General features: G+C 36.0%; 1 protein-coding gene across 1 annotated transcript in view; it reads left to right on the top strand.

Moving 5' to 3' along the window:
* KCNH7 (potassium voltage-gated channel subfamily H member 7) overlaps positions 1 to 27690 on the top strand; it is a 242621-nt gene that overhangs the window by 120233 nt on the left and 94698 nt on the right. The window contains exon 3 of the mRNA XM_062004706.1: positions 16642 to 16801. Coding sequence (XP_061860690.1) covers positions 16642 to 16801 — 160 coding nt within the window. The remainder of the gene's footprint in view (positions 1 to 16641; positions 16802 to 27690) is intronic.

Genomic DNA, 27690 nt, shown 5'->3' with positions numbered 1-27690 from the left:
AATGGCAACACAGGACTGAGAGGGAGTTTCAGAAGTACATTTCAGTAACAGCACAAGATTAGCCAGAACATGCAGCAAACCCAAGCACAGGAACAATAATATTGTGCAATTTGAAAAGTACATGGACAAAGTGCATTACTGAAAGAGAAAATAATTCATTCCTTCCAAAGGGTATATATACTCATTCCGCAGCGGTGCTGCAATTGAGATGAGTCTTTCTGACTTTAGAGTTGCCCAAGAAAAGGCAACAGTCCGAAAGTTTAAAAATGAGGGAATTTTCACCCCCACCAAAACTGTTTTCATTAATTGAGGGATGTGAATTTCAGCATATTCTTTACAGCTGTACAGCACAGATACAATGTATTAAAATTAGTTAGTCTGAGGTACACAAACTTAATACACCTGAAGGAGGCCCAAAAGCACAATGAAACTCTGAAATGTGATCTGTCTAAAACAATCTCATTTAAAGCTTTTTGAAGAGAAGAAAATTGATAGAAAATATTATTGTTGATAAAGAAATCCAGATTTGTATTTTTCCATTAGAGAAAACAAATCTTTAGATTTATATAAATTCAGTGTAGATGAAATTATTTTCGTTTTCTCAGCCAGATGGGTTTTGTTGATTTTGAGCTTTTTTGAAACATTTCTACAGTACTTTGCCTGTTCTAAAAATTACTCCCTTTTAAAGTATCATGGGAGATGAAGCATAGCCAGAGAATCCAGCAAAAACAAGGAGAGTGTACTTTAAATTAACTATGACCTACACCTAGTGCTTTAGCAATTTAGTATTTCCCATTTAAAAGATTAACATTTCACCAAAACAAATAAACCATCCTGTTGTTTTCATTTGGTTCTTTCCCCAGGAAAAAGTCAAAATTTCCCCCCAGATAACTTTTAGAAAATGCTACATTAGTCAAAAATCTCGAAGAAAGTTTTTCTGTAACAATTTTTCAACCAGTCCTTAGCTCAATTTAGAATCTCAAAGGTGAGATGCAAAGCAATTGTAAAATTGATTTTGAAAATGCACAGCAAATCCTCTTTCACATTTTCACAGATCAACTTATTCAAGTTCTGTGATAGTTAAAAGAAAATCAAGCTGATCTTCTGGACACTGACATTAATTTCAAAAGACCTTGAACTGAGTTTTCTGCTGCACAGACAGCAGCTGACTTAGTTGGATACCTCTTTGCTCAGGGGCACAAAGCCTCATTTGTGCCAGAGTTAAGGGAACATTGCAGTTTCCTTATAATACCCAGATTTATAGGGATATATTGAATGTCCTGTAAAGATAAGGAAAGTGATCAGAGTAAGCGCATAGAGCTCTCCACCAAAATTCAGGTACTCTGCTGATCAACACTACACAATGACATTCGGGGTTGGTATAGGCATGATGCTGACTGAGACTGTGCCTCACAGGGCTATGGTGCTGCAACAAAAAGGTAGAGGGCTTCAGCTACCTTTCTCTGCCTCTCTCAAAGTCAATGCCTCATATAAGTAGAAGCAAAATATGAAGACAGAACTCCTAACAAGTACTTTTCCAAAAGTAGAAAAAAGCCAGAGCAGGAGTTCAGATCTGGCTTAAAATCACATTTGTATGGATGGATTTTTTTTTCCTAAATATTTCTCCCAAGTCTTAGTTAATTTCTCTTGCACATGGAGCTTAATAAATATTTCAGTTCTGCCACTGTCATTTCAGATATCTGCATAAGGTTTTTTCTAAACAATGTAAAAATAAAGTAATATGCAAAGTACAGATGACTGACACTATTCAGCAGGACACGTAAGTCAATGGGACTTCTCACGAGCTAAAAAATTGTCGTCTACTTAAGTGTCCAGTTGAATTCCAGCCAATGGGCTTCATTACACTCTTTATGGGTTTTATCATTTTGACCTTTACAGCACAGTAAATTTTGTCCTTCTTGTGGTATTTATAACATGTTCTATGCTGTACTTGCAAAGGAGATTACCACAGATTTATCTACTGCAATTAGAAAAGGATGAGCTTACAGTGGACTGTAGTGGTTGAATTCCACAGAAAAAAATGCATATTATATCTATTTTTTAAATTTTATCTTTAAATAAATAGACTTAAAATTCGTGGTGTTGTAAGAAATTACGTTAATAGAATGTAATTTACACATTTGAATGTCTTGAAGTAAAAGTGACTCAATCAGCACATAAAATCTGTAAGGCTCATTAAATCTTTCACAAAAATAACAAAATTATTAAAAAATCTCATCTCAGGCAGTTGAGAAAATAAAAGTGGAGTTTTAGGTCTGATCATTCATTTTCCCATCTACCAAACTTTAATGTTACAGTGAAATCACAGTCTGAAGTTTCAAGTGTTTTCCTCACTCATGTTTCTCAATATTATTTTATTATTCTTGATTTTTTTTCAGCTGCTCAGTCCTGGATATCATAAATTAATTATTCAAGACACCACATAGGGTATTTAACAATAGTCTCTTAGGACCAATTTCCCAAAGATGTATCTATAATCTGTAAAATAACTCAGAATACCCAAAGTAAAGTTTCATTTCCAATCCCTTCTCAGAAATAACCATTTGTCTTATTTTTACAAAGAGCTTTGAGATTTTATCCAAAACACCGATAAACATATAGCTTTGGAAGAAAATAGTCAATATAAAAATCACACTAAACAATTCAACTGTAAACAATGCAGTTTTCCAACAAAAGGTATCAGACAATATTGACCATTGATTACCGTGTTTCGTGTATAGAACATATGGTTTTCTATACATGAGTGTTCATGTGTGTGATATGTGTGGTTTTGGTACATATAAGTTCAAGGAGACTGTACAGCTAAGACACCAAAGCACTTAAAATTGCTGGCTGCCAACTTACATGAGTCAACTAGCTACATGTAAATCACACACCCATGCTTTTTGTGAAGTTCCATAGAAGCAATAAATCTGAAATGAGATACTTGGATAATACTACTAAGATGTACATTACTGAACTGCTGATGGCCATCAGTTTATAAAGTTGAAACATAATCAATGCCTAGAGTTATTGAACTTCAAAATCAACGAGAATTGAATGCAACAAACAATTATGAGAGAAATATGCTTTGACTTATATCTGACAGGATTCTACTATAGGACATTTTCAAGACTGGATACATGACGACCTAGCATCAACCCTATTTATCCTTGATTATTAGCCAGGATTTCATTGTAATTTAGCCCAGATAGACAGATCAAAATTATAAGCAGAGTTGTTGTCCATATAGATACTTAAATAAATTATGAAAGTAGTCTTAAGAATCAGCACATGGAACAGGCAATTTGATAGCGGGTTTGGGCTGATGCTGTGAATACTGTGAATATCATTTTGTATTATGGATTCCATTTTGCACTATGCCTGAAGCAGCTTATGTCTCAAACAGACTACTGTAATGCGCTTGAAACAGATGTCCAAGGAAGGCTGATGGGCTATTACAGGAAATTGAAAGCCAAGATAGCAAATAAAAAGCCTTAAAGCCTCATTCAATAGTTTTTCTAGAAAAAGGTTTGTGGGTGGGGTGAATGTGCCAGAGCCTCCCAGTAGAGCACATGAGCTAAAGCACAATGTTTCTCTGAGAAGCAACTGAATATCAATCTCCCAGGAAACATTAGGAAGCGTATTTCAGGAACAATTTTATTCATGTGCAAAAGTACTCATTTGGTTTTGAAGTGATTTTGCCTTAGAAATTCCTTTACTATATCTAGATTTCTTCCTTTTCTATGTTGTCCCCAAAGAGTAAATTAGAAGCCAAGAGTGTGAGTGTGTAGTGTACGGTAATGTTTGTGAAGACATGCTAATGGATCTACAGCCTGATAAGAGCTCTGAGGATGCATGCATAAGTGATAGCAAAGCAGAGCACTTCATGGAGGAGAGCCTGAGTCACTAGCTGTAGGGTTTGCAGTGACAGGACTTTGGAATCACCCATTTTTATGAAGTGGATTAAGCCTGGATGTGTGCACTGAACCAGATGCCACCCAGAAGCAGTTGATAGGAAAAGCACAATTTTATTTAGCTATTTAGTCAACAGTTGTGTTCAATGTGAAAAACAAAGATGGCAGAATAAAATCATGCCAAGTAAGCTGGAACACTATATGAAGACTTTCAAAAATACAGCCCTCTAGAAAGGAAGGATATCTTTCCTTCATTTGGTTTTTAACATGTCAAAAATTTATTCTGGGGCCTGTCAATGGTCTGTCTCATTAATATTATTCAGCGTTGACACTTTTCCAGTAGAACTCACACTTTTTCCTAGAAAAAGTAGCAATGTTTTGTAAAGTATTTAGTAAATTAATTTAGTAAATTATTCAGATTTAGATACTTAGCTTAGAAAATCCAAATTACTCCATGGAATTGCTCATCATTTTTTCTAGCAAAACCCCCTACCTAAAGACATTCTGGATTGCACTTAAATTATTTTGCCTAGATTAAATTGGGCTATTATCTTCCATCCTGTCCATTACAAACAGAAGGATAACAGCACACATACTCACACACACACACGTTCATACAGATAGGAAGTTACATGAAGTATTAAGTAAGCATTCAGTCCTCAGCCATGCTCTAGGGCAAGAGTCCAGCAACTTGTGGGAGGGCACTATGCCAGGCTAACAGATGGACATACATATGGGTAGCGAGGACATCATGTGAAGCCATCAAGTATGGATACTTAGGGCATGATTCCAACCTAAGAACATGAGCTTTCTGTGAAGGTTAAGGGTATGTTAAGCTGGATTTACTTCCAAAATAAAGAATAAATTCCAATGTCATGTCCAGTGATAGTTATGCTCTTAGTTAATCAGGTAGAATTTTTTGAGCTTTTTTCTAACAGAATTATAATGAGATTAAGTTTTAACTTTCTACAAAGGAGATTTCTATCTGACAAATAAACCTGTACTGTTTGTGGGGAGATGTAGTTAATGATAACAATTTTGCACTGGCAGTGCTTTGACCCAGCATCACCATCTGGCCTGTGCCTTTTCCCTAAAGTAGGCAGGAAACAGATATTTGAGCAGTAAATGTAGCCCAGATAGCCAAATGCATCCTCCAGCTGCTATTACTGGGGCAGTCAGAGTTGGGAACTACTGTCCCTTCCTGATGAGGAGAGAATGAGAAGAGAGGCACAACACCTCTACACACATTGCCCTGGAGAGTACTCAGCTAGTATTGCTGATGCACCTGAGTGAAAAACAGGCATGTGTGTCCCACAGCTGTCTGGTGCTGTTTCCATCAGTAGGAGAGAGAAAGAGGTTAGAGGTCATGCCTTTTGAATTTAATTACCTACTACACCACCATAATCCAAGGATAGACCAAAGCCTGCTGCTGGCACATGATCCCACCTCTTACTCAGGTCAGAACATTGACATCTACCTAGATCATGAAGAGCTTCTGAAATTTTACCAATTGACAGAGCACATGATGTTTTTTACCCAAGTACAAGGGAGAAGCAGAATATTGATTTATGGAACATTGTGTGTTCAGAGCAAAGTTTGTTGGGGAAGTACGGAATTCCTTTTCCAATTGAAATAAGTATTCAGAAGAAACAGAACTTTTTGAAGATTAATATTACTAAGTTTTGTTGATTAAAAGGATTTGTCTGTTTCTTCCAGTCTTGATCTAAAAACACAAAGAGAAAGAGAACCACTGTTTTCTCTAATGGTTCATTCCAGAGAATGTAACTTAAATTATCTGCTTTCAGCTTCCAGATATTTAAGTTCACAGGGCAGAGTGGGAGAAGAACCTCCCTTGACCTGCTGGCCACACTCTTCTTGATGCATCTCAGGATGCCATTGGCCTTCTTGGCCACGAGGGCACATTGCTGGCTCATGTTTAGTTTATTATCAATCAGGACTCCCAGATCTCTCTCTGCAGAGCTGCTCTTCAGCAGTTCCACCCCCAGCCTTTACTACTGCATGGGGTTGTTCCTTCCCACCTGCAGGACTCTCTACTTGTCCTTGTTGAACCTCATGAGGTTCCTCTTTGCCCAACTCTCAAGCTGGTTGAGATCCCACTGAATGGCAGCACAGCCCTCTGGGGAATCAGCCAGTGCTCCCAGTTTGGTGTCATCAGTGAACTTGCTGAGGGTACATTCTGTCCCCTCATCCAGGTCGCTGATGAAGATGTTGAACAAGACTGGCCCCAGAACCAATCCCTGTGGAACTCCACTGGCCACAGGCCTCCAACATGATTCTTTGCCATTGATCACCACCCTCTGGGCTCTGTCATTCAGCCAGCTCTCGATGCACCTCACTGTCTCTGTCATCCAAGCGATATGTAATTGCAGCTAAGATTTTCAGTATCTTTAAATCATTACTCTTTTGTTCCTTAACATTTCCACTAAGAATTCCAATTTTTCATTCATACATTTGTCTGATTCCTCCTCCCAATTATTTCCACTTAGATTTTTCTCAACAATAGAAAGTTACCCATTTAGAAGAATCACCATTTTAGCACTCGGGATTGTTCTTTGCTTGTCTACATTGATTGCAGTCAGGTCATGAAAACTACCCCTAGGGCAGTCATGAACTTCTAGTCCAGTAAGTTATTCATACTTATCAATTCTAATGAGATCTTTAATTAAAAAAACATCAAGTTTGGGCATGGAGATTTTCCATCAGAAAACTTCTCTTTTTCTTTTTACAAAGATCTATTATTTTAGTAATGTGTCTGACAAACATAGAACTCCCACCACATACAGGCATGCAAAATCTCACAGTTTTGTGTTATCAAACACTCCAGAATACTACATCTCTTTTAGATACTTTGATCAGCCTGGGAGATTACTTCCACTTGTTTTATGATCCCAGTAGCTTGACTACTCTCATCAGCTTTCAGGATTGGTTTTCTCACTAATGAGTGTTTCCAGATCATCTTTGTTACCGAGACCTCATGACAGCTATTTAATACAAGAATCTCTTGTTTTTTGTGTTTGCTCTCTCTCTTTATTTTACTGTATTACAGTTAAGTACTATAATGCATACAACTATGACTTCACATCCAACACGGTATATGATGACTCAACTTAGTTTTTCTACAAGTTTGGATTTTGTGTATATTCAACTACTCATGATCTGTTCTGTTATAAATCAGGAAGGGTATGTTTCCATGAGTATGAATTTCCATAAGAAAGACATCTGTATGTAGAAAATGGTACACCCTCCACTTGGCCAATAGATCTGGATGTGCATTGCACTTATGGAAGTTGGCAGCAATGACCACATTTCTCTTTTGCTTCAGGGAACCTGCTGTTAATCTGTTTTTCTATATCATCCTTCACACTGTATGGCCATTTAATGCCACCTTCTTAAGAACTGTATCAGAAAAAGCCCTTAGTCTCCCTGAAATGGTATAGTGTAAACGAGAACAGAACCTGGATCGCTGTTTTACTTCATAGTATTTTCTGGACCAGTAAAAAGAAGAGTGAAACAAATTACTGAAACGGGAGTCCTGGCTTTTTCTTCCATTCTGCTTTGTAAGGTCATCCAATTAGTTCTTAAAATAGTTTATGTAGTTTAATTTGGAGAAGTAAATGAGGTTACTTTCCCAAAAATGTCTTAATCTGCACTTTTTCTGCAAGGTGGACAATATTCAACAGACCTGAGATCCCTTTTCTCATGAATATAATAAGACATGTCTCAGCTGAATGCCCAGAGGTGCATAGCTTCTAATGAGGGTTTAGAAAAGAATAGCTAGGGGGAAAAAAAGAGATAAAGAGAGAGAAGGGAAGAGAGGTAAAAACTAAAGCAAAAAGTCATCTTTAATTTTAGCACATACAATTAAATGTGTGCTAACTAGCTACAAAATAAGAAAACAGAACCGTGATTTGTCAGCTAGTTTTTAAAGAATTTTTTTTTTTTTTAAGATTTATATTTAAGGTATGTTTAACTTAAAAATCATCATGTTATGTTTGTAAACAGACACTAAAGCTCTGTAGTTCTTTGTTTTTCTGATAAAAGGAAAATTTTTTTAAAAAGTATCCTATCATAGATTTTTACCTTGAGCTATACATCTGGTATTTGTTGAGTGGTATGCTTTAAATAAGCTTCCTGAAAATGTGAATGAAAAAAGCCAAAGGATTTTCACAATGAAATCCAGCTGTTTTTCAAAACTATTCTAATTACATGTGATTCTACTAAATGAATGTAATCCTTACTGCTATGACCTTTCCTAATTAAAAATACTCTCTCCACAGAGGTTGAAAAATGAATGAAAATTACTTAAATTAATATGTAAATGCCTGTTGATACAATTGAAAATATAACATACTCATTTTAATAGTACTTCATTTTTATTACTTGGGCTAAATTATTTCATTCTTTTTCACCTACCTCTTCAACTTCAGAAAAGAATCTGATATTTCATTACTGACCCTTCTCAACTGTTACTAATCTATGTCTGATGATCCAAATTACCGATGACATTGGACATTGATATTTTTTTATGGTCTACTGTCATATATTGGGATGTTCCATGTTTTATGACATTACATTCTGGTTTGTCTTTTGTTAACATATCCAAAATTCTAGTCAAGTATACCCACATTTTAGTACCTAACAAATTCTTATTTTAATATATCGCAGCTCAAGTGTATCATGCATTTGAGCAAACAATGGATTTTCTATACATTGTTAACACATTGTGCATTGTGCATTCATTGGCTTTACCTAGGTGCAATGAATCAGGCCTAAGATATTTAATTCCATAGGCAGAGACAGAAATATTCTCACTTACAAATATAAGACGTTGCTTTTCAACAACAGCATTGCTTATTATATTATTCTGGAAGAAAAAGATAACAGATAATAGAAATTTTAGACTAAGTTTAGACCGTATATGATTTGAAGTAACACTCATAGAATCATAGATTTGAGGTTGGAAAAGATCTTTAAGATCATTAAGTCCAACCTCTCGGGATGGGGACTCAACCATCTCCCTCAGCAGCCTATTCCAGTGTCTAATAACCCTCTCAGTGAAGAAGTTTTCCCTAACACACAACCTAAACTTCCCCTGGTGCAACTTCAGGCCATTTCCTCTTGTCCTATTTCTTGTTACTTGGGAGAAGACATTGTCCTTCATCTCATTATAACCTCCTTTCAGGTATCTGTAGGGAGTCGTCATGCCTCCCTCACCCTCCTTTTCTCCAGACTAAACAATCCTAGCTTCCTCAGCTGGTCCTCATCGGACTTGTGCTCCAGACTCTTCACCAGATTCATGGCCCATGTCTGGACATGCTCCAACACCTCAATGTCCCTCTTGTAGCAAGGGGACCAAAACTGGACACAGTATTCAAGGTGCAACTTCACCATTGCTGAGTACAGAGGAACAACCACTGCCCTGATCCTGCTGGTCACGCTATTTCTGATACAAGCCAGGATGCCATTGGCCTTCTTGGCCACCTATGCACACTGCTGGCTCATATTCAGGTAGCTGTTGACCAACATCTCAGGTTCCTTTCCATCAGGCAGGTTTCCAGCCACTCTGCCCTGAGCCTGTGCATGGGATTGTTGTGGCCCAAGTGCAGAACCTGCCACTTGGTCTTGTTAAACCTCACACAACTGGCCTCAGCTCATCACTCCAGCCTGTCCAGGTCCCTCTGAAGAGCCTTCCTGCCCTCAGGCAGATCTACACACCTGCCCAGCTTCATATCATCTGCAAACTTACTAAACTTACCGAACATACCAGCTTTGCAAACTGTCAGTAATGAGAACCAATTCAGAAAACAATTTCAGACCCAGCTTTCATCCCACTATGCATATACCAGGATGTATCTCTGAGAAAGATCATTATGACAGAGTATTCAAGACCACCTGTAGGAACTGGGCCTCCTTACTTCAGTCTGTACTGTAGAGAAACCTCCTCTGACAAAACCCAAATGCAGTTTTAAGGTGATCTGAGACAGAAAGAAGGAAGCTTTACTTTCAGGTTCTGCACTAGCTGTGGGTTGCTGTTATTATTCCATGCACAGCCTGGAACCTAAATAAGGCTTTACCCTTCCATGTACAGATAGATTTCAACATTTTTCACTCTATGCTCTTTTCTTATTATCTGCTTTATAGACATACAGCATTACTGTTTATTTTTCATTTCATTTTTCTTTCCTTGCCAAATATTTAATTGCTCTGTATCTTATGTACATGTTTATATATGCTTAAACAACAAAGCTCGAGGAAACTGTCCTCCCATACAAAATGTGTTCAGCATTACAATTAATTACCATATCTCTATTAGCATAGGTGTAGATATAATTAGGAGGTTAGCAATAATTTTGTTTATGCAGTAATATAGGAAGCGCAGTAGCGAGTAGCTGAACAACATTTATCCAGCTATTGAATTATATTATAAATGGGATCAAAGGGAGAGAAAATTAGATATTTATATAGGCCAGTCCAATAATGAACTTGTCCACAGTCTCCAGAGGGCTTTTCTTTTTTCCTTAGTTTGCTAGTTTAAAAATTCTTCCTTCACTCTAAACACTGTTAGTGCCTTACAAAATGTTCGTCAATACTATAAAACAAATCTTAGCGTCACCAACCATTTCAGTGATAAAATTAATATCTATTTTATATGGAGAGTGACGTGAAATATCAAAGGGGACAGATTCTATTTAACTATTAGCTCCCTAATAAATATCAGCCGAATATACTTTTCCTATATCTACCCATCCCCCTTAAAAACAACTAATCAATTGAAAATTGATATCTTTTCACCTGCCATCTATTTTCAGATATTCGCTGCGATGAATAGTTTAAATGACACAGTCACACAGATACATCTGCTACATGTTTAATGTGAAGATTGTGAATTCCCCATTCTTACCACACAAGGCAGCTCAGTCAAATGGAACTGGAATATAGTGACATAAAGACACAGCTCAGAAGTACCAGATAAAGAGAGATGTACAATTCTGTGTAGAAATATGCTAGACACATTTTAATGGTGTGAAGCTTTTTTTCTGCACATTCAATTGTGAAAATAGGATCAAAAATTCTTTGTGTTACACTTAGTTTCTTCATTCATTTTTGAAGCAGCTTTGGGAAAATCACTTTTCCTTTTATGCCTCAGTCCTACCACTTTTAGAAAAATGTCAAATAATATCTGAGCACTTTGAAGGGCAGCAAAACACAGCATTTGCAATGTGACCTGGGATTCCTGGAAGAGATGCTCTTTATAACTACATTATAATCTTTAGACTTTGCAAGTTTCCTTATTCCTCATGTGTGCAGCTACATAACAAATGCAGGGCAGGGCGGAAAGGAACATCTAAGGATAATTCTTTCCTTTAGAGCTAAAGTTTTGACAAAATTTTAATAAGATCTTTACAGATTGAATTTCTCTGAAGATCTGAATAAATGACATCAAGTGCAAAGATGCAAAGAGCTACAGGTAAAAACAGACAGAAGTATTTATCTGGGATTGTTACTGAATTGAGCAAGTAGCTACATGATATGTGTCTCCAGTGATCTGATTCTACATTGCTAAGAGTTGGGCATTTTTCTTGGGACAAATTCAGTCACTCTTCCAGTTGTTTTTATTATATAAACAGGCAGACTAGGTTGTGAAAATCTGTTAGTAAATAGTTTTAATTGACACCAACATGGACTTGCAAAGGCATTTGGAATCCTTTAACATGACATCATGTGAAATTCTGCAGGATCTTGACAAGACCAATTTCAAGATAACACTACAAGAAGAGAGTTCTTAGTATGATTTGAGAAAGAAAGAAATCTTTTCCAGTAAGTCCACTGAAAGTGCTGCATTATTCCTGGGTTGTGTTTGAATAGAAAAGCAAAGGGATACATATTTAGCCTTTGATTGGTCATAGTGAGTCCCCACCTCACAATACACATCATTCTTCAATAAGTGACAAACGAACATTCAGCTGAATATTCAATATACATCCCAGTGCAATTGTCTCTAAATGCCAACAAAAGCTCAACCAAGTACCCTAGTTCAATCAATAGTTCAATCAATTAACTAAGCACTTGCAAATAACTCAAACACCTACTGATTAAGTAAGTATTAATTTGAATCACATAAGGATCAGACTGCAAGAGTTACATACCACACCTGGTAGGGACCTGTTACCTTAGCTACTAGACCCTGGTGAATGTATTTGTTAAGCTACCTTAGCTGTTACCTTAACCACAAGACCCTGGTATATGTATTTGTTAGGTTATCTTGGCTGTTACCTTGGTTATTACTAAAACAAAGGGACTGATATTTTTTTTGACCAATCACTGTGATTTTGGAACTTTTATGATAGTTAGGAACCAATCAAGGTAAAGGGCAAAATTAAGAGATGGACATTTTATGCATGCTTTTCTTGGCAAATGTGATTCTTTTGTTTGAGGTGTATAAAAACCCTGAGAATGGTAACTAACAAAGAAGGAGGAGCTATCCCCCTGCGTAATGAATGGAATGAAGTGCCTGCTTATCTGCATTTCTGTGTAGATAAGCTTTTCGTGATTTCGGATCCATCAACACCTATATTATCATAAAGTTGTAACACTGCAGAAGCATCTGGTTCAGATTTTTCTTTAAACAGAGAGCAGGACTGCCTAGCTCTGGAAACTTGCACAGTATCTCTGCCTCTGATTTTTAATTGTCTTTGGTCTTGTTCTAGTAGGCAAGCTGTTGTTGGCTGTCCCTTTGTTCTGTTTTGATTTAGTCCTTTTCACTTTTAATTTTAAATGAGCAGAGCTATGGATTGTACAGATATCTACACTGGACTACTTGTAGGTCATACATGTAAAAATTATCGCAATCCTAGAAAACTCTTGTATGAGGTCAGCCTACCAATAAAATTGTATATGCACACAGAGGATATACTCATTATCTGTCTTTCTATAGCCTTAATCAGTTGTCCACAGCAGTTCTAATAACAAAAATATCTGAGAAGACATTATGTTTTGGTGCAAGAGGCCAAGATTCCTGCCAAAATATGTAAATCTAAGTTTCAGCCTCAGTGAAGACAGTTCTCAAATTTGTACTGAGATAGGGAAGTCTGATTTTTTTAATGGTGAAATGCAAAGAGCAACTGTCAGACTCATTCAAGGGCAACAAGGCTGCAGAACCACTCCCTGGAACTACAATGGATTTTCAAGGGTCCCTGTTGTGTGAAAAGTGGAAATTATGCATAATTACATCAATTACCTAAATGCCACAGTGTCTCAGTGTTTAGATATCCTTTGAGCTTGGCATATGTAATGGCCTGTGAAAATTTTGTTCCCAGGAAGGCTGAATCAAAATAGTTGTTTGGCACATGTCATTTTTCAAAGTTTGCTTCTTAGAGGTTTTCATATGAGAATCAAGGCTGTTGTAATTTGGAATGCCTTCACTGTTATATGAATTGTACTGTCCTTTCCCAATTGCTTATAAATGGAACTATTATAATCCAAATAAATGACTGCAGTTGTACCTAGAAGATTCATCCTGATAAAAATATATCATAAAGTCTTCTATAGAAAATCACTAGAAAGGTAAATAGATTTTATGAACAAGATTAATCGTTTTGATTTGCCTGCTTTACACAATTATCATGAAGCAAGTCAACTTTAAACACAATGCAGCCAAATATTTAAATAGGCTTTGCTTCACTAGGGTTACTCAAATGGTGCAATATTTCCTTATGATTACACCAGCCTGACTGGACTTGTGAATACCTAACTATAGAATCATACATCATATACGTCGAGCATATAGTTCTTCACATTTGGATATTTTGCCAATAATCTAACTAGATGAAAGAGTGGGCTTTAAAATACCATAGACAGAAGAAAACAAGCCCTTATAACCATGGAATTCAATTTGACAATTCCTCTTTATCACCCTCAATGATGACAACAAAAGAACATAACAGATACTCCTAAATGCTAATCTTTAGAAATTCCAGATACATTTCTGGATATTGAGTTTATTAATTATATAGCTATCTTTTTCATAATTCTTCTGATTATATCATCCACTTGCCCTGTGCTGTTACATGAGAAATGTAAATTCCAGAAGCTTCATTATAATTTTTATTGCTCATGAGATGCATTTCTTACTCTTGAAATATTCATTATAGAGGCAAAACAGGGAAAAAAAGATGATTGCAATGAAGAACAGTGGAATGCCAGAGTGCAAATACTGAGTAAAACCATTTATAAACAAGCTACTTCTTAATATTTCTTTATTGACATCAACTCCAACAACTCAAGGCTTATATTTTGAATTTGCTAGAACTCTTTCATTGTTAACTCAACTGTTATTTTTTCAGTCTTACTAGAGTCTTCTTTGTTATTTAGTATTTTGTCTTGTTGCTGTTTCAGCAGAGATAGATAAAGATGAGTGTATCACAGATAACAGTTCCTCTACTAAAGACAAACACTAACAATGACAGCAACAGGCATTGTCTTTTGGTTTAGTTACAGAATTCCAATTCCAGTCATTGTGAAAAGTAAATATTCTCTGCCTCTTAAAAAGTAAAAATGTCTTAGAAAAACTTCAGACTAATGAACTACACTGGACTCATCAGCCTGCTAGTGCAATGGGTCTTCAAAGGAACTATGCTGGATTATGCCAGCGATGAACCTTTCCCATATTTTGTTCCCAGAATATTTCTACAAAAGACATAAATTTTTAACCCCGTACTCTGTTTGCCACATTCTTAAGCTGTGGACTGCTAAACAGCCTCTGCATGTCTAGTGAAATGTGAAACCCTAGCTCCAGTACAAATGAAGTTTGTAAGTGTTTGAGGGCGGAATGTTCTACATAAAGGAGAGATAGTGTCATTACTTAGCACTGTGGGAAGCTTTTCAAAAGCTGAAACACTCTTGCCTTCAAAAGCAGTAAAGTTTTTAAAGAAGTCTGAGGCTCCTCTCATCCTTGTTTGCAAAAACATTCACTGGAGTTCAATGTTCTTCAAAGCCACGCACATCTCAGCCTAGACCCACTTCAAGTCCTTTGAGTTAAAGGTGTTCAATTGAGGGATATCTGGTCAACCTAGAAATCTGTGTGTCAAAACATAGCCTACATCATGAAATAGTAAGTGTTTCCTTCCAAGCAAATCAATAAATATCATTTTGACAGTTTAAACTCAATAGATATTTTTTATTGGTTAGCTAAAAACCCAAGGATTCTTTCTGAATTCTCTTCAGACTCTCTGTTTAACCAGTCTATGTTGAAATGCTTGGCCTGCAGCACTGCTATTTTTAGCTCTAACAGAACAGTCTTAAATTGCTTATTTTCTGTTTACTAAAGTCATTGAGCTTGTAACCATGGCAACTATGGCAAGTGCCACAGCTTAACTGTTTTATTAAATGGATTGAAGGTACAGCTGCAAAACTTGAAAGGCGAGCATGTCTGTTTTATAGATAGCTCAAACTGCCATATATACCACATTATAGCAAGTACTACATTAAATATGAGAAGTCAGAATCTCATCTTGATTACAATGATATACAGCTTTATCATCTCCCTCCTCAATGGCAAAAAAACAACAAAACAAAAACAGCAAAACAAAACTTATTCTTGATTCTTCTGTAGCTCAGATCGGGATTTGTTTTGGTCAAATTGCACAGCCTGTCAAGTTTTGGTGATTACTGCATTTAAATGGATAAATTGCAGATGATGTACATTAAACCAGTCCCTAGCTATGGTGGAAAGACACCATCTTACAGTTGTGTTTGCATGAAGCGTTTAGCACATTATTGTATTGCTTACAGCAATCACATTATTTTTGGAACCACTATGTTCTTTTAGGTTAATAGAAAGAATTACGTCAAAACTAATGACCTTGTCAAATTAAACTTCTTAAGAATTATACTGGAAGAATTAATACAAGGAATTCTTTAAATCTGTAATTAGGCATTTGAACAAGAACACCCTGAGTACCATAGGTGTTGACACATTCCACCTTCTGTTCATTTCAGTATAGGGTGGGTATGCTCCATGTATATGAAAACTAGGGTACTTTTAAATTTATGCTTCAAATAGTATGTTACAGTTAAGACAAATACTTTTGAAGGTCACTGGAAACTATTACCACACTTAGAAGTTTTTTGTGATAGAACATAAAACCCCATAGGATCAGATAGCAAATATAATTTTTAATACAAACCTAAACATTATACAACTCCAAAAGTTTGAAGGCTAAAATAAGAATAGTGATATATTTACACCCATAAATATTTAATGTGTGATTCATTCTGTTGTAATAGAACCAAAAGCTTGAAGAATGTGTGACATTTAGAAGAATGGGGTTCTGCTTTCTTTGCTAGTGTTGTGGTTGGAACAGTGTTTGCATTGCTACTTCCAGAGCTAAATGCCTCTACATTACAAGTCTGTCTACACAGGTACTTCTAGCAAATAAAAAAGGAAAAGTAAAATTGACATACAAAAGAAAAGTTTTTCAGAAGAAGTAATAATCTAATAATCTAACAAATTATCAAAATATATTTCATCTCTATGAAGATGTTTCTGTCTAAATTAAATAATAATGTCTTTGATGTTTAGTCAATAAATTAAAAAGTTTTTCTCACTACCTATTGGTGTAACTGGATTTACTAAAGTGGAAAAAAATGAAGTTCCTTTTCATTTATGTATTTTTCTTTCTTTTTTTTTTATCTCCATCTGCAGGATCTACCTTCATTTGCAACACCCACATAATTCCAGTGAAAAACCAAGAGGGAGTAGCGATGATGTTTATTATTAACTTTGAGTATGTAACAGATGAAGAGAATGTGGCATCTCCTGAGAAATGCAAGCCAATGTTGCCATCCAAACTTGTAAATCGTAAGTTACTCATTGAAAGTTCTCTGCTTACCTCAACTTTTAGCTGGGAGAATAACCAGGGCAATAATGATACCAAAGATAAGATACAAGCCACATTGCCTCGCTAATTTGAGATAGAATTCAAAATAATAATAAGTTGAAAGTGACAAACCTGTTATAATGTTGGTAAGATACTTGATTAGATCTTTGGTAGTACTGACAGCGTGGTTTTCTGAGTACTGCTAGGAAGTTTAAATTCATTAAAAGTAAGACATTTCACAGAAGTACCCTGTCATTGATAAAAAATTATTAACATAAAACTACCAAAAAAAAACCCCAAGATATAGCCCAAATATTTCACCTTACCTATTCAAAATGGAATATTTCTATTTTCATTTCCAAATAAAAAAATAGTTGGTTGGAAGCTTGATTAGACTAGAAAATACAAAATATGAGGAAAAAGAAACCATTAAAACTTAATTAAACACCCTGATTTCACCAATTTGAGGTATCTAGATTGGCTTGGGGTTTTTTTGGATATACAGAAAATGCATGTTTCTATTCCACTCTTGAACATAATATTGTCAAAATCAGAAAAATCTATACAAAAGTCCACTTGTTATACAGCTAGATAGTGTAGCTTTCTGTTCCACTATCCGCAGAACATGTGCTTTTTTGCTGACCTTCATCCTGTGCAGTGACAGCATGTGCTCCTCCTGCTTTGCATCTGCACTCACATAATATGTTCTTACTATAAGATTTTCCAGAACACATCCCCATTTGTACAAGCTCTTAGTAAAGCACAGCGTGCACTAACACTCTCCCCTGGCTGTCACAGCAGCAGTTGGAAAATACCTCTTCACAGTGTAATAAACTACAATATCAGTATGATAAGGAGACCCAAAGCTTTAGTTTTCAGATTGTTAAATCAACACTTCAGCTTTCTCTAGATGGAAGACAAAGACCAGTACAATCTTCACTGCAAGAGGGGGAAGGGAGAACTTTCCCAACATAAGCACTATACCCTTCCTGAAGTAATTAAATGCTGTATTATTTTTTTTACTAGTTATGTTGAGAAGATTGTAAGGAGCCAGTCTGTAGCTATGCATACAATAGCATTAACAATTCCTTCTGATGAAAGCAGTCTTTGCCACTCTTCACAGTCTAGACATTCTGCACTGTATCTTCTGGATAAAATACATAGGTTTCAACTCAAAGTTTTGTGACTATCAAATAAAACATAAACAAAAAGTCCCTTCAATAATATTGCTGAATTATTTACATTTTTGAAAGATTGAACTGTATTACTATAACTAATTGGGATACTAGAAAGTACAATTTTCATTAAGTGTGGGGAAAAAGCTCAACTGAATTGCTCCAGATGGAAGTCTTTCCACTTATATCTATATAACCCTACAACATTAGCTATGACTGTGGAAAGGAAAATTCCCATTACTGGCTTTAATTATTTCATCAAATATCACATTTTTAAAACAGTCTTCAAAATATTATTTATAACATTAAAAATATTGTGCTTTTTATACTTCCTTTTCTTATTCTGTTTTGTGAAGGATTTTTTTAATAACCAATACAGCAGTACTTTTTTCTGGTTTTCCTGAGATATCAGGAAAACACTTTTTCTAGTAGTGTTGTGATTAAAATCCCATTAAGGGGTAGGAGACAAAATAAAAGTACATCAAAACCATTAAAATTATATTGAATAAGCCTGTCTTTATACTTTGTTGTTACTTCAGGGTAGAAATTAGGATACCATAGGTTTGTGAATTTTCAACATTTCAGGGTTTTTAAAAAAAAAAGAAATTTTTCAGCTGGTCCATGCTTAGTGTGGTTTTATTGAAAAAATAGAAGACAAAATATGATCTGGGACACAAAAAGATTTTCATGATTTTCGTGTACTGAAAAAGAGCTTTTTGTTCTGCTATCTGTGATATATCACTGTACATTTTCAAGTGTTGTCACTTTCCGTATTTTAAAATGAAAAGCTGCTAAAGAGGACATCCTCAAAAAAAATTACTTAGCCAAACCATCCTTCTCTTGTTTTCCAGTATTTAAACCTGACATACATAGGGAATTTCCTTGCTGAGAGTTCTTGAAAAATTAATAGGTGGGTCTCTAAGCTCAGTACATAATAAAGATCAAAGTTCAAAAGAAGGCAAAGGTGACTTGAACTATTTTCCTGCTAGTGAGTACAGCCAGATGCCAGAAACTGGCATAAACTAGAGCAGGCACATGGTTGCTCTTACTCCTACCTTGTTGCATATGGTTTCAGAGCAGACTGTTATGTAGGCAGGATGGGAAGCATGGTGATACAAAATATGTTGCACAGCCAAAAACTCCTCTTGGCAGAGAGAATTCTAAAGAAAGAGACCAACCTGTGCAAAACATCCAGAAATAACTGCAAGATATTGTGTGCTCTCCAATGGCAGATTTTAGTTCAAACAAACAAACAAAAGCTTTGAAATTTAGAAAAGGCAGAGAGAGACTGATAAGTAACAAAAGAAGTCACGGAAAAGTGGTTTGGTTACCAATAAAAACATCATTTTAAATTCATATTCCCACCATAAGACAGGCAAACAGCAGTTTCTCTAAGAGAAAGTTATTTTTTCATCATTTTACACCGTTTGTAACTTACATCAACAAGTCAACAGGTCATTTGTTTTTATTGGATCACACACAAAATAGACAGTAATGGATATTGTCTCAGGAAAAAAAAAGAAAAAAAAAAAAAAAAACTGTTCAAATTCAACATCTAATTTAAAGAATAAAAATAGAGAGACAACCAGCCATATATCAAGTGCAATACATCTCTGACAAATAGCCAAGATGTTTCAGATTGTGTTAACATCTACTACCCAGAAGTACACAGATCATGAGAGATTTCTTTACAGAGCTTCTTAGCTTGATTTTTCTCATATTAGAATGTCTTTTCAATGTGAGAGCAAATAAAAGTGATGGAGTCAAGTTGCAGGAGAGAAGAATTAAAAGTGGATAGGAAACAAAAAGATTACAGTTGTTTTCCTGACCCTGGAAAATAAGATAACTCTTCCATACTATCATTCTTCCTCTAATTGATTTATTAAGAGCTGACATCAAATTTACAAAGTGTACCTTTGAAAAATCTTTAGTTTTCTTAAAAGCATCTATCCTGCTAGCTGCAGCCAACAGTTTTGAACAAGACCACTTAACACAATGTTTCTCATGACTGAAATCTAACACAACATAAGGAAAGAACTTTTCATGTCATCTATACAATGCATTCTGTTTTCAAGAGCTCTTACAGAAAAGAGAGATTTCAATCTGTAAAATGTCTGAAGGCCCTCTGAACAAATTAAAGACTTATTTAAAGCAACTGACATTTGCTAGGTTGGGCTCAGATACTACATTTAGTTCTAGATAAGTAGAAAATTTAAAATTTACCAGCTGAACAGATAGAATTTTTAAACAATGTTTGGAAGCTCTTTGGGAGAGGGATCCTGTCTCTTATGTGCCATTATGATGACTAACACAGCTACGTTCTAACTCAGCATAGGGCTAGGCAGATTATGATAACAACAGATTATTTTTTAAAAAATAATATGTTGCCAAGAGTTTGATGACCACATTTGAGTATAAATAGAATTCTTTCTAGTCCTATCCCATAGGCAGCAAAAAGCTGAATAGGCAGTAATGTAAGACATGAAGATACCAGCTTCACAATAACAGTGCAAAAACCCTTTCAGCTGATCTTTTATTCCCTTTATTCTTCGTTGCAAGAATTTATCATCAGTTCTCTATGGCAGTCTGATCAGAGTTGTACTATCAAATAGCTAAATTTTGGAAAATCCTAGCATGCACCAAATTTTTAAAGAACTACTATATCACAGCCAAATGATTTTTCACTCTCTTCTGTTTTATTGCGCTTTTTTTGCCACAAATCTGTTTTTCAATAACTGCCGTTTCACCAGTAAAACAAAGGAAGTTCTTGTTATATAATTTTCCTTTTGGTAGAAAAAAAAATCCAAAAACTTCTAATAAAATTTATTTAATACTATGTCTGTCTCATCTTTATATCCAGAGAGGTGAGTAAATTTCTTCTGTAAGCACTTATTCCAATACTGTGTAAGATCCTCTTCTGTGGTGAAGATGTATTGGTGCAACACACAATTAAAGTGAGAAACTGATTTCTGCTAGAGATATTCATTCATCATCCAATCACTCTTACTAAATTTTGTCTCTTTTCCAGATATGAGAATTCTATGCATTCTTACTTTGAGTCTTTTCTAATAAGTTTGAGTTTTGCATTGTCTTTTCTCAGATCCTGTGAATGTTTTATAATTAAGAAATGAACTTCTATACCCAGAGATAAAAACAATAACTTTACTCCATTTCACTTTATCTATAAAATGCTTGAAGACATAAATATTTACTTTTTAAGTGAAAGTATATTTGTTTAGCATATTAAAGTGTTAAGACCAAAAGTCTTGAGCTAAAGACTAAAAATATATTTTACTATATGTATTTTTATAGATATAGTTTACTATGCTATATCCATTTTCATAGATGTTCTTTATCTCATCTGATAAAACAATAATATTTGCTTGATTGTTACTATGATGATAAAAAATTATTCCCAAGTGTTATCCATAAATTAATCGTTTGCCAAAATGGTGTAGAATTTTTATCTCCAACTGAAATAATGCATAAACAATGTCTATTTAGCAAGATGCTTTTAGAAGAAGAGAACTTCCTGTTAGACTCATTAACAGGAAAAGAGGAAATTAAAAAAGTGCTTTCTGTAGATTTTCTACACTGAACTAAATTAGATGTGATTTTGTACCAGTTTAGGAAAAAAACTCTGTGAACACTACTAAATTATCATTTAAATTTGTCTACTAGTAACAGCTGTCAACCAAAATAAGAATTCCTGTACGGTGTGTTGTACAGACTTAAATAAACTTTTTATTATAAAGTGTTAAGGTACCATAACTTCTGCATATAAATATGGGGTTTAAATTAATTTAATTAATTTAATTAATTTAATTTAAATGATATGTTGAGGAAAAGAAATGTAAGTGTCCAATTTCATTCCCAAATCTGTCAAATATTCAAATCTAGCATGTTCATCCACTCCCCCAATTTGATGAGGAATTTTTAAAGAAGTTTACAGACCTAGTGGCCTTAACTAGTATTTGCTTCTGGCACCTGATTCTGTTCTTCAAAGCTATCAAATACATTGTGTCTGTAAAGCTAGTATCTGCAAAATATCAAAATCAATCATAACGGAGATTGAATACAGAGAAAATCAGCAGCCATTTCACACTGATAGAAAGCCTGACTTCAATATGAATAACATAGGTATAACTTTTCTACTCCAAGTGGACCATTTGTGGAATAATTATGTAGACATATATGAAAGATGAGAAATGCTGCTCAGAACTTTAATTCCGAGTTGTCTTCATTTTCTATCTCACCTAGAGCATGCTTCTTTTTTACTGACCTATAAGTGTTTCTTCTAATATTTGCTTCAGTCTTATCTAAAGTAAAATTTCTATTAATATGTAGGCTAAAATAGCTAAAGTCAGATTAAGTAACTTTATCACAAGTTTTATTAATTAACTTGAAAACATTTTTACTCGCTAGAAGTGCTAACCTATAATCTACTACTGGTTCCCAAACTCAGTGTTCATTACCTCATGGGAGAAAGCTCAGAAAGTTATTTGGTTAAGCTTATAATTGCATTCTGATGAAGGGGGATATTTGAGGATTGTCTTATCATTTTATCACTTCAAAATCTATAAGCCTGTTAAAGACACACTGGAATAATTTCTTGGGTTTCTTCCTCTAAATAAAATGAGAAGCTTTGTTATATATCAAAAAAATGCCTACTTTTTGGATAAGGTTCAATCAAAATAACAGGTTAATAACATCCTTAAAACAGCTAAAACCGTAATCAGAAAACCTTTCAAGCAAGGAGATTCTTCAGGGTGTCTACATTTCATCAAGTTTGACTCTATCCTCATCCTAGCAATGGAGATACATCTCAAGAGTAGACATCACTGCATCCACTGAAGTTGCAAATAAAACAAACATAACTGAAATGAAAATCTGGCCTTTAATTCAAAGAGTTAACTCATAACCCAGTATTTGATTTTGTCTGAGCAGAACACTTTTCTTTATAAGTAAGCATAGCACTTTAGTGAGATGCAAACTTTTTTTTTTTCCCTAAACATCTGGACAACAATGTTGTCATGAAATACTGTATACTGTTTGATGCATATAAGTTTGCCACATAGAATGTATGAGCAATAGTAACCCCTTGACTTTGCCCAAAATGTAATGAGAAATTTGTCCAGGGTCTTATTTTTAGCTGCACCTCTGGGAACAAATTCATCATAAGTGAGGACTAGTCAAGAAAAATCGTGTCCAGGAGGACAAAGATTTCTATCTAGACAAGAGACAGCATAGTTCTGACAACCCCAGTGTCAATATGTGTATTTGTCTCCAAAGTAAATTACAGCGAATGTTAGGTAAACTGAGACAATGTTGAACTCTCAACAAAGGAGTATAGCCAAACAGCAATCACCAAGAAAGGACAGAAGAATCTCTGGTACTTTCACCTTCAGTGTTCCACAAATACCTAACTGCTGAATTAAGAGAACAGTCAAGGTAAATAAATTCTATTAATCTTCTTTTACAGACAGAGAAGTACAAGTGGGGTGGCCATATTCCCGTTTCCTCACGACACTTACTGTTGTGGCACAGACTAGAAATGAAACCTCCTTGGATTCTAGCCACTGTAATTAGCTATTTGCATCACAGCCTCTCACAGCTAAGATCACAGATCTATTTTGCTATATCTTGTACAAACATTGAATAAGAAAAGACAATCTGCTTAAAGAGATTACAAACCAAAAAGAGCAAATGACACAGCTTTCAGTAGCTTTCAGTGGTGGTGACTTGAAATGGGTAAAGGAACACAAGCTGACAATATTCTGGCTATGCAGAGACCTTGAAAATTTTCCTTTTTAAATAAATACATAGTAAGCATGAGAAGTTAGTATGAAAAAGATTCTTGGACTGAACTAGACCCAGGAGGTTTCTCCCAGTCCAATATTTTTATTCATTTTTAACAGATATTATATCTATTTGTTCTTTTCAGGACAAACAGGTGGGTTCTGTGAGATAACTTAAAGGCTAGGATAATGATTTTGCAAAGTCATCCCACTTTGTAATACATACCCTCAGGAAAGTATAAAGGCAGTGAGTTTTCCATCATTCTCTGATGGAAGACAGAGACACATGTCTCTATTATTCATAATAAGACCTAGCACAGAAAACTTAACACATCTGTGCACTTGTTAAATTGAATTAGAGATTTTAACCTTGACAAGGGAGAAATCAAAACTGTAAGGTTATCTCAAGCTCAGACAAAGAGATAGCAGAATAAAAATGTTTAAATGGATTTGAGAAGCTTTGAGATGAACACATCATAATGAATATGTTTTCTGACTTATATTATTCAATATGGAGTAGACATTATTTTAAGATAAGCAAACAAAATAGATCTATAGATAAAAATAAGGAGATTTACCACCATTGTGGCTTATTTCTCACGCATAGAATCCTATCATTACTATCTGACAAGGATTATTGATGTGCTATAAACCACAGAAGCACCTCAGAATGATCACATAGAAATTAAGGCTTCTGCCTCCAAAAATATGATGGAGTCAATAGCCCAGCTGAAATGTATCTACCCTGATGCAGAAAGCATGGACAAGAAATAGAAGTTGGATGCCATTGTGTGGTAGGAAAACTCTGGTCTAGTTGCCATCAAGGAATGATGAGATGATTTGCACAATGGGAGTGTAGCAATGGATGGCTATCAACCCTTCAAATGGCAAGGAAGGACAGTTAATGGGATAGCCCTGTATGTTAAGGAGTGTTTTGATTGTCTAGAGCTTAAGCTTAAGATGGTGACAATAGGGTTGAGTGTTTATGGGTAAGAACCACAGGGAAGGCATACAAGGCAGATATCATTGTAGGAATCTGCTATATACCACTCAACCAGGATGAAGACACAGATGAAATAGTCTTATAGACAGCTGGAGGAAGTCTCAAAATCACTAGTCCTTGTTCTTGTGGGTCACTTCAACTTACCATATGTCTGGTGAAATACAATGCAGCAGAGAGGTAACAGTCTAGGATGCTCCTGGAATGTGTGGAAGATAACTCTGACATAGCTGGTGAGGGAGCCTACTAGTGAAGGCATCCCACTAGACATGTTGTTTGTGAACAGAGAAGGATTTGTATTTGATGTGATGATTGGAGTCATGTTAGGCATAACCATCACCAAATGACAGAGTTTTCTGTTCTCAGAGAAGTAAGGGAGGGAGGGGGTGGGGGACAGCAAAACTAATCTCTTGGACTTCTGTAAGACAATTTTTGGCTCATTTTTTGCTCTTGGGATCCAGTCCTGAAGGACAAAGGAGGCCAGGAAGGCTGGACACTCGACACAAAGCAAATCTTAAAGGTACAGAAGCAACCTGTCCCAATGTCCCAAAAGATGAGCCAGCAGGGAATAAGGTTGGCCTACATGATCAGAAAGCTTTGCCTGGACCTCAGGGAAAAAAAAAAAAGAAAAGGAGAGTTCATGATCTTTGCAATAGGACAGATCACTCAGGAGAACTGCATGAGGTTATTCAGGGAGAAAATTACAAGGGCCAAAGCCCAGCTAGAACTTAATCTGGTCACTGCTGTAAAAAGAGAGTAAAAAAAATTATTCTATAAATACATTAATAAGAGCTAAAGAGAATTTCCATCACTTGTTGGATGTGGAAGGAAAACACAGTGACAGAGCATGAGGAAGAGGCTCAGGTACTTAATATATTCTTTGCCTCAATCTTTAATGGTAAAACCAGATCCCCAGTCCCCTCAGCTGGAAGTCAGAGACAGGAAGCAGAATTAAGCCCTCATAATCCAAGTGGAAATTATTTACAACCTGCTACACCATTTAGACATACACAGACCTGCGGGACTGGATAGCATCCACTCAGGGGTACTAAAGGAACTATCAGAAGTCCTGATAAATGATTTTCATCCTGGCTAACCAGACAGGTCCCAGTTGATTGGAAGTCAGCAAATATGTTATCCATTTACAAGAACTAAAGATCTGTCAATCTGACCTGGGTGCCAGGAAAAGTTATGGAATAGGTCATATTGAGTGCTGTCATGTGTCTCATACAGAACAATGAGGTGATTAGGCCCAGTCACAATTGTTTTTTGAAAGGCAGGCCGTGCTTGAGTAACCTGATGTCCTTCTATGACAAGATGACCTGCTTAGTGGATGAGGGAAAGGCTGTGGCTGTGATTTACCTAGACTTTAGTAGAGCCTTTGACACCATTTCCCACAAAATTCTCTGTGTGTACTGTTCACTGGGTAAAAACTGGTCAGGACCAAAGAGTGGTGGTAAGGAGTCAAATCCAGTTGGTGGCTGGCCATCAGTGATGTTCCCCATGGCTCAGTGTTAGGGCTAGTCCTGTTTAATATAGTTATCAATAATCTGGACGACGGGATCATGTTCACTCTCAGAAAATTTGTAGGTGACACCAGGTTAGGTAGGAGTGTTGATCAGTTTGAGGGCAGGAAGGCTTTATAGAGAGATCTGAAGCAATGGGACAAGGCCAATTGCATGACGTTCAAGAAGGCTAAGTGCTTGGTCCTGTACTCAGGTAACAACAAACCCAGGCAACACTACAGGCTTTGGGCAGGGTGGCTGGAAGCCTGCATAGTGGAAAAGGATCTGGTGGTGTTGGTTGGATGCCATCTGAATATTAGCCAGCAGTATGCCCAGGTGGCCAAGAAGGCCAACAGCATGCTGGCCTGTATAAAAAATAGTGTGGCCAGCAGGATCAAGGAAGTGATTTTCCCGCTGTACTCAGCACAGGCGACACTGCACCCAGAATACTGTGTTCCGTTCTGGGCTCCTCACTACAAAAAGGACATGGAAGTGCTAGAGCATGTCCAGGGACTGAAAACAAATCTGGTGAAGGATCTGGAGAACAAGTCTTATGAGGAGCAACTGACAGAGCTGGGGGTGTTCAGCCTGGGGAAAAGGAGGCCAAAGGGGAGACCTCATCACTCTCCACAACTACGCAAAAGGTGGTTTTGGAAAAGTGGGGATTGGTCTCTTCTCCCAAGTAATAAGCAAGAGGAAATGGCCTGAAGTTGCACCAGGGTAGGTTTAGATTAAACATTAGGATAAATTTCTTCACTGAAGGGATTGTCAAGCTATTGGAAAAGGCTGCCCAGGGAAGTGGTCAAGTCACAATCCCTGGAGGTATTTAAAAGACATGTAGATGTATCACAGAGGGACATAGATTAGTGATGGACTTGTCAGTGTTAGATTGAAGGTTGGACTTGATGATCTTAAAGGTCTTTTCAAAATTAAACCATTCTAGGATTTCAAAGAGCTGAAAGCAGTTGGCAAAGACATAATCTGAAGAGTTCTTCCCATGAAGACATGAAATCAGTAAGCCCTGTCAGGAATATGAAAGTTATCTACAGTCATAGTCTAAACAAGTGTCAGTGAATAAAGCCCATTCTTCCTAAGGAGATGATGAATTCTTCAACTTTTCAATAAGTTTCTTCAAAAAAAATTAGCATTTCCTAGCAAAGAAATGATCACTAAGTAATTAGAAGAGATTCAATTTCATGAGAAATAACATGTTAGTCTGGATACACCTACTTTAGTTTTCTGTCTGTAATGTTAGCCAACTTTAAAACTTGATAATAGGAAACATATAATGAACTATGTGACAAACTTAGTAATTATCAAAGTATTTCCCAATGGAATAGTTCTTAAATTTTCCAAATAAAAAAGACAATATACTTTTAGAACAAATCTTCTGTAG

Source organism: Colius striatus, chromosome 11 (genome assembly GCF_028858725.1).
Source record: "Colius striatus isolate bColStr4 chromosome 11, bColStr4.1.hap1, whole genome shotgun sequence".
In the NCBI taxonomy this organism is placed as follows: Eukaryota; Metazoa; Chordata; class Aves; order Coliiformes; family Coliidae; genus Colius; species Colius striatus.
The sequence above is the reverse complement of the archived record's forward strand: the minus strand, read 5'-3'. Positions and strand labels throughout refer to the sequence as shown.